The following is a 10,900-nucleotide window of genomic DNA, read 5'->3' as shown; positions in this document are numbered from 1 at the left end:
GGTCCTTAGAGAGGGACATCATGCTTGGGAGGGTGGAGGGACAGCGCAGGAGAGGCAGGCCCTCTATGAGGTGGATTGATTCAGTGACTGGGATAATTGGGATAGGAGTGTCAGAGACGGTGCGATTGGCACAGGACAGAGAGGAGTTTAGGGCTGTTGTACATAGGGTCGCTATGAGTCGCAGGCGACTCGATGGCACATAACAACAGTCAGAGGTGTGCTTCCACTATTCTACCAAGTAACTCTCAGTAAGGTCAACAGTGATTTTTATCTTGCCAAATCAACTGGTCAAATTACCATACTCATCTTCTCTTATTCACACCTGATGCATTAATACTTCCTTCCTCCTTGAGACACTCATCCTACTGGCGACTGACATTACACTCTCGTGTTTTCTTAAACTTCACTGGACCCTCTTTAATCTCCTTTAATGGTTCATTCTTATTATTCGTTTTTTAAAAAATAAAAACGTCCTAAATATTACAATGTTTTTCTCTAATTTATTTATACTTCCTTTCTGGGTGATTTCAACCAGTCCCATGGCTTGAAACCTTATCTATCTATACAGAATTTCATTCATTCCTATTGGCTACAGATTCATGAAACCAACTACTCACCAGGCATCTCCATGAGAAATAAGCCAAACCAAAACAGAATGCTCGAGTCCCCAAGTCTTGCCCCAAACGCACACTCTTCCAATCTTCTACTTTAGTAAGTGACATCACTATCTGACTAACTAGTTGTTTAAATGAACCATGGGGATCATACTTGATTTGTATCCTCATCCCTACATCCAAAACACGTATTTAACACCAATTCAACCGTTCCGTGTTCTTTTTCCACTATCCCTCAAATTCTGCCTCTTCGGGACTCAAGGATAAGTAACTGAGCTTCTTTTAAGTCATCGTGAACTATCAGTAGCTAAAACTAAGAAGACCCTACACCTAAACTGCTACTTTGTGTATATCAAGGTTTCTCTTTTGTGGTTAATTGCTTGTTTCTAGCTAATCAATTTATGTATAAAGCTCATTTTATAGAAACTGTAGGAATATCTCTTACCTATTGATATCCCACTGGAAAGAGTAGAGCTCTCTGCGTGGCTCTGAGATGGTGCGTGGGGCTCCATGACGCTGTCATCTAGCAGGTGTCTGGGGCCCGCATTTGGGAATGTTGCACTCTTAAACTCTGCTGTGTTCATTTTATGAATGAAACTGAAATAAAGATTTTCCATATTTTATTCTTATTGCTAGCTCAAGAGAAAAACAATATTTTTACTTATCTAAATTTTAACCTCATAAAACATTAGTTTACAAATAGACAAAATAATTTTCTTTACATTTTAAGATGAAACAACAAAAAATATTCTATACAGGAAAATTTTAAGACAAACACCTGAAATCTTTGAAAAGGAGTCTATACTTTTCATATGAAGCAATGATCTACAAAGAAAATACATACACTTCAAGAGAAGTACAGGGGTATACTAGAGATTATAATCTCTCATTTTCACTATAGTTGGAAAGTCTTTTCCCTCTTAATCTAATAAACAATAGTTTTATATAACATTTTAGGATATAGAAAATTCTACAATAAACTGAATTCTGAATTTTTTTTTATACGACTGAAGACACAGATTTTATCCAGAAAGTCTCAAACTAAAGTTTGGGGGACATTTTTTAGGGCACCTGGTCATATCTACCTTAAAATAAAATTTTTTTTAAAAAAAGTTTCCCAATTGGAACCCTTATTCAGTGTTCGTGGGAGTATAAAATGGTGCAACCACTATGGAAGGTTATAAGGTGCTTTCTCAAAAAGTTGCAAACAGAAATACCATTTGACACACAATTCCACTACTGGGACTATACCCCAAAGAAACCATAACCTCCACCCAAGCAGATATATGCACACCCATGTTTACTGCGACTTTGTTCGCAATAGCAAAGAGTTGGAAACAACCCAAGTGCCCATCAACAAATGAATGGGTAGATAAGTTGTGGTATACAATGGAATACCACATTGGATTGAAAAACAAGGATATCATGAAATACCATACAAAATGGGTGGCCCTGGAGGATATTATGGTGAGTAAAATATCTCAGTCACAAAAGAAAAAATACTGCATAGTGTCACTGTTATAAAACGGGACTGACATCGGGGTTGGGGAGAGACTGAGAAAGATGGGATAAATTATGTATACTGCATTGAAACAGATGGGGGAGAGAACTGTTTTAAAAGGGATATATGATTAGGCTTTATTGTCATAACAGGAGTCCAGAACGAAGGCTGCATAGTGGAGTGAACTTGGGGGGAAGGATTGTATAATAATGAAATAATTTTTCTTTTACTTTTCAAAGAGAAGAATGAACTGGGAAGGAGGGGTGGGCAGGGAGAAAAGTGCAACAATGAATGAATGGAAATCCTAAATCTCTGTAAACTTTCATGAAAACAAATAAAAAAGGGTTTCTCTTTGTTCATACTTAAGAATGATAAGAATTTTGCTTTTAAACAGATCTTCTAAAACCATGACGACTTATAATGGTCAACACATGTGATGACTATCTGGATATAAAAAGAAACTCTTGTTGCTTCTATAAGAACTTAGTATAGCTCTCAGCAATGTTGGGGTTTTTTTGCCTAAATATAATGATACAGTTGGAAAATTGATTTCCAAATTTAGATAAAACTCAAAATTCATTGCCGTCAGGTCAGAATTGACTTAGAGCTGGTTGCCCAGCAGCTTCTGGAGCCTGTAAATTGCATGGGGGGAGACTGCCCATCTTTCTCCCTCAGAGCTGCTGGTAGCGCCGATCGCCATAGAGGCACCACCCTTGGGTTATGAACCCAACTCTCGAAGGACTATAACGCCCAACTAGGTAAAGAAAACCGTAATACTTTTAGGCAAATAAAGTATTACAATGAAACAGAGTGAGACTGTTTTTACACAAGTATGAAAAGACATTAATAATAAAGTAAACAGACCATACTAAATTATAAATAACCTAAAATACGAAAAATTGGAAAAAATGCTGACTTATAGCCCAGGCTATGGCACTTCCTATGTCCATGTGGGATCAGATTCCGAGGGGATGGGGGTGTCTGTGGTAGCAAGGCTCCTTCAGCGGCTACACTTTTTCTTCCACTTTTTGGAGACGCTCCTACTTCAGGACCTAAGGGTTAAATTTCAAATATTAGTATTCTTCCAAATAAAATAAAGGGGGGGAAAGGGTAGCTTAAATTTTAAGAAAATGTTAGGAGTATTTCTGTTTCACTTACTGGGAGCGAGAAAATCCTGTATTTAAGTGCAAAATCTACAGCTGTACAAAATCGACTGTTGAGTGCACTCATAGGGACCCTACATGACAAAGTCGAACTGCCCACACTGTTCCCTAGGTTATAAATCTTTGCAGGCAGACTGCTTCATCCTTTCTCCCTGGGTTGGCTGGTGTGTTTGAACCACTGACTTTTGGGTTAACAGTTGAGCACTTAAATCTCTATACCTCAAGGGCTCCTTAAAATATATAAAATATATTCATTTTGATCTACTGCAGTACAGGTACTCTCCCCATTTATAGAGAAGAGAGCAGAATCAAAAGAGATTTGCTGAGGATCTTACATCACAGACAAAACAAAGACTAAAGCATCTAGACCTTCTGAGTCCTCCCCTTTAGAGGAAGATTCATCAAAAACCTGCATTATGCAGATGACATCTTGCTTGCTGAGGAGTGTCTAGGAATTTGCTGCAGTTTCAAGGACTGTAGTCCGCACTATGGATTGAATGGAGTTCAACATCAAGAAAAGAAGCTCACCACCGGGCCAACCGGCAACATCATGAGAGATAGAAAAGAGAATGAGATTATAAACAATGTCAGCTTGCTTGATTCTACAATCAACACTCTTGGCACCAGAAGTCAGGAAATCAAGATAAATTGCATTAGAAAAATCTGGTGTCAGGGACCTCTCCAGTGTGCTAAAGAATGATGATGTCAGTCTTGAGACTAAAGTGCGCCTGATCCAGGCCATGGTCTCTGCAATTACCTGTTATGCATCAAAGAGCTAAACAACAACCAAAGAGGGCAGAAGAACTGATACCTTTGAGTTGGGTGCTGGGAAAAAAGCACTGAACAAATCACAGACTACCAAAAGATCTAACAGGGCTATCCTGGAAAGGGTGAAAACAAGCTGCTCTTTGAAGGCATGGATTTTGAGGCTCTGTCTCATAAGGCATGTTGCTGTGAGGGACCAGTCCTTGGAGGACATTATGCTTGGAAGGCTGCAGGGACAGTGCAGCAGAAGATGACCCTGGATGAGATGGACAGATCCAGTAATGGGTAGGGGTGTCAAGAGGAAGTGAGATTGGCTCAGGATAGAGCAGGATTCAGAGTTACTGTGCATAGTGTTGCTATGAGTCACAGGTGACTTGACAGCACATAACAAAAATATATATATTACCTATTTCAACAAATTTCACAGGTGTAGTTTAGTGACATTAGTTATGTTCATTCTGTCTTCCACCATTACCCTCTCATCCATTTCCCAGTTTTTTCTATCCTGTGCTGTTTTAACTGGACATTACAAGAGGTGATGTAAAGGATTATGATTATTTTTTTGTATTTTCAGCATTTGGCCCTGTACTAAAATTTAAAATAAAAAAGTAAAGTCACTAAAATGGATTTCTATAGTTCCATAAATTTGTAGTATTTCCCATGTAAATCACAGAACTTTCTCATGGCACTCACTCCCGCTGCCTAGGACAGTGAGTAAACTAGTGTGTACTGATACACTATTTGTCAGTACTTTGCTGTATTTTCTATCTTTTCGGTTTTGTTAGGTGGCTTAGTTGTATGAATATTACTAACAAACTACAGCAGAACAACCCAATCAGATAGAAGTGAGCTAAATTTTCACTTTCAACATATTTCTTTCCATATATTAAATAATTATTTTGGAACATGTTCTTTCGTATTAGGTTAATGACTTTTAGGTAATATGAGCTTAGAAGAATTGATGCCTTTGAGCTGTGGTGCTGGAGAAGAGCACTGAACATCCTATGGACTGCCGAAAATAAAAACTGATACGTCTTGCAAAAGTGTAGCCAGAGTGAGTTTTGGAGGCAAAGATGACAAAGCTTCCTCTCCGATACTCTGGGCATGTTGTGAGGAGGGGCTATCTATTGGAGAGGGTCAGGATACTCAGAAAGGCGGATGAGACCGTTGACCAGGTGGACTGACAGGCTGACTGCCACAATGGACTCAGGATGTGTCCTGAGAATGAGAATGAGAATGGACTGCCACAATGTGTCAGGAGGTGTGAGGATGGCACAGGATAGGACATCACAGATTTGCTATGAGTCGTTCTTGACAGGACCTAACAGTATAAGGTGAGCAGCAGGTGACTCAACAGCACATGACAACAATGGGTTAACTTTTACTCAAAGAATGTGGTGACTAATGTGACCCTAAGATTTTGGTGACTAACTATCTCCCTCAAAATCTCATGTTACTTTGACAGAGCCATGATTCTCAGCTGTTTGGTAGTTATATAATGATGTAATCACCCATGATGGGTTCAATCTATCAATCAGTTGTTAAGGAGGTTCTAGTAGGATACAAACCAAACCCTTATTCAGGTCACTCCCCTGAGCTGATGAAGGGGACTTTCTCTTAGAAGAGGAGGTGAATGCATCACCTTTTAACTTAAAAGAGAAAAGGGAACTGAGCAGAAGGGAAAGGAGAAACCTCAGACTGACAAAGAACAAGCACAAGGAAGTGCATCCCTTGGATCTAGGGTTTTTCAGTGAAAACTTTGTAAGTTCAGGGAAGACTGATGCCAAAACACATGGAGAAGGCCAGGCAACAATGAACGCACTGAGAATGAGAGGTGGCCAAGCCCTTCTCCCAGAGCCAACACAGAGAGGAGGAGTTCCCCTAGAGGTGATGGCCTGAATCTCGACTTCTAGTCTCCTAACTGTGAGAGAAGACATTTCTACTGTTCAAGTCACCCACCTGTGGCTCTTCTCAGAGCAGCACTAGACAATTAAGACAGAAGTTTGAACTAAGAACGTAGGGTGCTGCTCTAACAGAATGACCTAAAATTGGAAGTAGTTTTGGGATTGGATAATGGCCAGACGGTCGAAGAATTTTAAAATTCCTGAAATTCCAGATGGCCTCTGTTGTTGATGAGAATGGCTGGTGGAATTTTGTTGTCAAGCCAATTCTAGTGAGGTATTAGAAAGAAGATGAAACCTGAGAGATGGCACAGATGGTGCAAACCACGGACTGACCCAGACAGTAAGAGAACTGAGTGATATTGGCACAAGGTTTACTGGTGGCACAGGGTGCCACTGGGCACTTAACTGGAATAATGAATAGCTCTAGAACACTTGCCTGAGAAGGGGAAAAGCTGGGCCACCTCAAGATGCCAGAGGGCCAAGAGGTCACAGACTCAGAGAGCAGAAACTGAAGAGACAAGGAGCAGGGAAAGTAGTGCTGCCTCCGTCTCAACAAGTAAGGTCACAACCTGCTAAGTCTCAAAGTAGAGGGCCAAGGCCTCCCTAGTTTAAATGGTCACAGTGTCACCAACTTGGTTTTGGAGTGTGGGGCTGCTTTCACAAGTGCCAAGATGATGGGCCAGACCTGCTGCCCTGAGTGAGGGGGGCCTACTAGAAGTGAAGGAGGAGGGCAGTCACACAGCTGGACTAGGATTACGGGGCTACCCAAAGCTGAGGAAGCAGAGGTGCTGAATGAGTGGGCCTGAAGGGGAAGCCGACCCTAGGGTCAAGGGGCTTTCACTCAAAATCCAGAGCATGGCCAGAGTTGGAATGGCCATGCTCCATGTAGCAGATCATGCTCTCCATCAGTGCCTAGTCTCAGAGAACAGAACTGTTTTCAAGATCTGAGAGATATTGTAAATTAATCTTCTTCGTTTTTTTATCTACTTTGTTTCTGTGATCCCTTCCTTCTCTCCAATCTCTCCCATCTGTAATGGAAACTACCCTGTACCTACCTGTACTTTGAAAGCAGAAAGTCTGTAGTGTTTTAGATTTAGAGATAAAGAGGAATCACATGAGGATGGAATCTGGTCTTAGCGTTGATTTAAGACTTTTGGGGTGATAGGAGGGTAAATTTTTTTTGCCTGTAGAAAAGACATGGTTCTGGAGGAATGAAGGGTGGGAAGGGAGTTATGGGAGCATAGTGCATATAACTCAAAGACTGCGTACCTCCCTCCATTGGTTCGAATCTACCAGCACCTCCTTGGCGTGGAGGGGAGATGGGCAGCTTCCTCCTGTTGTGATTTATAGCCTTGGAAACCCATGGAGGGTGGGCCACTATGAGTCAGAATTGACCTGACAGCATTGAGTCAAGGGTTGAATGTCATGGACTGAATGGTGTCCTCCCAAAATACGTGACAATGTGGCAGTGCCAGGCTTCTCAGTCACCTGACAGTTACATATGATGTCATCCAATGTGATGGAATCAGGGTCAGAAGGGGAAATGTTGCTTATGCAGCTGGTGTCAGAACACAAGCTGAGCAACTGAGAATTGAACTGATCCTTACACGCTGGTGTAAGAATCGGTCCTTCATTATATACTCCATGCAGGTAATGAAATAAAACCATGTACTAACTTAATAAGTCTTCCCTGGATGCAGCAGAACGTGGCGTGCTTGTCCCTGGCTCTATCTTTAATGAAAGCCTGAATTTTCGAAAGAAAGAAAATATATAAAATGATTATTCTCACAAAATATTAATGTCAAAAAAATAAAAACATTTTTATAGAAATACTCAGCTATACTGTTTTCAGGAGCATTCTTTTCTTTAATAGTCAACTCTCTCATTCAAAGCTAAACATACACTTAATCTAGGAAATATGAGGGAAGATGTTCATTAATAGTTCAATCAAAAAAAGAATCTACCTGACATTATCCCCAAGTTACCAAAAAACCCAATATTTAAAGATAATTCAGTGAGTGGATGACTGAAAAGTAATTTGACTTGAGGTCATTAATATCTGACACTTAAAATTTTAGAACTTTCACAAACACCCCCTCACACACACACATTAAGTATATTATAAAAAATTTTTAAAAGAATCTTCACTAGACGGGCTTGTGGCTTGATTGCCAGCATCTAGATTATACTTAGTATCTGAAGAAATGCTATTTTTAGAACTGTTTTTCAGAATTTGTAGTCTACTGGGACTAATTCTGATAAAATTCTTTTAAAATTGCTGACGTCTATGGAATAAGAGAATCTGATAATGATTATTAGACAGAAAAAGTGAACATATACACATAGCTATGTTTTTGGAGCTCTGGTAGCCTAGTAGCAAGAAGCTGCACTGCAATCCTGAAGGCATGTGGTTCGAGGCCACCAGCTACTCTGGGGGAGAAGGATGGGCAATCTCTTCCCCTGTGATTAACTGTCTCTGAAAAACCACCAGAAGGTTAGCTATGACTCGGTTCTGACTCTATGAACACAACAACATATATGAACACTGAAAAATCATCTAGTCTTTTCACTTTGCTAAAATTTTAATACAGGAAAAAATAATAGAGGATAAAGCTAAATTTGAAAGCTTGGGCATAGGTAAAACAAAGGCTAAGCAAAAAACCCAAAACACCCAAAAACAAAAAACCCCACCCAAAAAGACATGTTGTTGCTATGTGCCATCAAGTCACCCACAACTCATAGTGACCCTATGTTCAAAAGCCCTAAACCCTGCTCTATCCTGTGCCAATCTTACTGTCGGACACACCTACCCTCCCCCCCCCCTAGTCACTGAATCACCGCTAAGAGAAAAATGAGACACTTCAAGACAAAGAAATAGTTATTCACTCACTTTATGAAAGCACTCCAACAATACACTCATACACACACGTATATGCTATACAACACAATGATAAAAATAACACTTCAAAAATCCTTCCGTTTTGGGCAGTAATACGAATGGCAGAGTCAAAGAAAGGGACCTGAAATCATTATGAACAAAGGAGTTGCTACAATACAAAGAAAAGAAATATGGTGCAATATTTAGGAAATCCATCTTTTATCCAGGAGGGAAGAATTCCCTTAACACTTTCTCAATATTTATTTAAAAAAAAAAAAAGCCTGAACATGTTTCTAAAATGAATGATTTCTTAATTATCAATTGTTTTGTTAAATTTTAGTGTAAATTTTGTTAACACCTGCATGCCTTAATATACAGGTAAAAGAAGTCACTTTAATCACTACTTTGTTTTAAACAACTTAAAACAAAAATACTTTGTAAAAAGAGATCAGACATTTGTGTATTGATTCAATTTTACTGTGATGATATATGAAGCAATCACCTCATTCCACTGTACGAGACATTGGCAAGGCATGCATGCATGTATGACAGCGGAGATATGAAGTGGGAAGGAAAGGTACAACATAGCACAAAGCAATACAAACCACCTCAAAGATCAAACCTACTTGTAATTATCATCTTCCACAAACTTCTGCAGTTCTTCAATATACTGAACAGAGTTCAGATATTTTTGGACATGAGGCAACATGGGAATATCTAGGTAAACGGTGACAGACACAGTTATTCTATAAAGTACAGACTAACTGAAACGCTAATAATATGCATTTTACGTAGAACTTTAAAAATTGAGAGAAAAGATATATTTGGAAATAAACCAAGGCCACATGACACAAAAATTTAAGTTGACTCTAGGAGGGATTTACTATGGTAAAGTTATTTGCTGTTAAAATGAAGGTACTTTAGAGATTGTTAGTGATGAAATCAAGGAGTTACACTAAGTACTAAAAGCATAGATAAAAATTGTAGCATCATAATTTTTTGTGTAATATTTAATAAAAGAACTTCATTTACAAAGTCTCTCTTTCCTAAGAAATTGAATAGAAAAGTTGGGGACTTTATTTTATTTTAAATGCAAGATATAAAGGAGGGTTTTCTAAATAAAAGAAACCTAGTTCACATTTGTAAATGCGTTTCCTCCCTGTAGTACCTACATTTTACATAAGATTATTTTACTAGATTATTATAGCATTATAATTTGATGTTAATTTTAAAAATTGAGGAAACACTAGATTATCTAATGTTTTTTAGTTAAGATGTTCCGTCGCCTGGACATATTTTAAATATAGGCACAGTCAAGTTAGCTTTGACACAAATTTATTTTAAATGAGGCAACCTCATTGTTTTTAACATCACCAAAAGTAAATGGGGAAAAAAAAATAGAGACCCTATGTTCTTAGTGAACAGAATAAATACTACTAAGCATGACAATATTGCTTAATTATTTTTTACATTTTAAACTAATGTGAACTTTATTTTTAGTCCCTAAACAATCTTCTCTAAAATCTAGTCCCTAAATTGAAACCTCCTTTCAAACCTCCTTTTTCTAAACATTTGGATTGCTTTAGGTCTTTCCATAAAATATACCTTGGACAAGAATAGGATTTTTTACTAAATATCTGATGCTAAAAAGCTGGTCTAAATGGGTAAAAGCTAAATGACTGAATAGTATTGCAGTCACTATTGTAGTTACAGTAGTCCTGCTCTGTAAATAAAACCAAAGACAAGATAGCACAAAAGATAAAATTTCAAGAATGAAATAGTTAATTCCTTAAAAATAAAATTTTAAACTTGATGTAAAGTATAACGGATTATTTTTTTTTTTTAAAGGTAACTATCATGTTAAGATAGAAATAAGAAAACTGATGCCCCCAGCTGTGTGAAAGTGGCCTTCCCCAGGCCTGAATACAAAAGAACCACAGCATAATGTTGCAGCCTTCCCCCCCAAGCCCCCCAACTTACCATAATCACAGGACTGCTGTAAATCAGAAATTATTCTAAGGGTGTTATTCATCAAATTTGATCTCTGTTCATTTTCTAGAATGCTGCCGGTTGAT

The 10,900-nt window shown here is 38.6% G+C and overlaps 1 protein-coding gene across 2 annotated transcripts in view; it reads right to left on the bottom strand.

The window, feature by feature from the left end:
- The window catches only part of RALGPS2 (Ral GEF with PH domain and SH3 binding motif 2), a 79,969-nt gene that overhangs the window by 20,383 nt on the left and 48,686 nt on the right, over nucleotides 1–10,900 (bottom strand). For both annotated transcript variants that reach the window (XM_006887719.1, XM_006887720.1), the window contains exons 10-14: nucleotides 10,806–10,900; nucleotides 9,452–9,542; nucleotides 7,624–7,691; nucleotides 3,032–3,167; nucleotides 1,060–1,211 (exon numbers count right to left, since the gene is read on the bottom strand). The exon at nucleotides 10,806–10,900 is cut by the window's right edge and continues 2 nt beyond it. In XM_006887719.1, the coding sequence (XP_006887781.1) occupies nucleotides 1,060–1,211; nucleotides 3,032–3,167; nucleotides 7,624–7,691; nucleotides 9,452–9,542; nucleotides 10,806–10,900 (542 nt within the window). The remainder of the gene's footprint in view (nucleotides 1–1,059; nucleotides 1,212–3,031; nucleotides 3,168–7,623; nucleotides 7,692–9,451; nucleotides 9,543–10,805) is intronic.

This window comes from Elephantulus edwardii, unplaced genomic scaffold, assembly GCF_000299155.1.
Source record: "Elephantulus edwardii isolate Elephantulus edwardi_28Jun2011 unplaced genomic scaffold, EleEdw1.0 scaffold00061, whole genome shotgun sequence".
In the NCBI taxonomy this organism is placed as follows: Eukaryota; Metazoa; Chordata; class Mammalia; order Macroscelidea; family Macroscelididae; genus Elephantulus; species Elephantulus edwardii.
The sequence above is the reverse complement of the archived record's forward strand: the minus strand, read 5'-3'. Positions and strand labels throughout refer to the sequence as shown.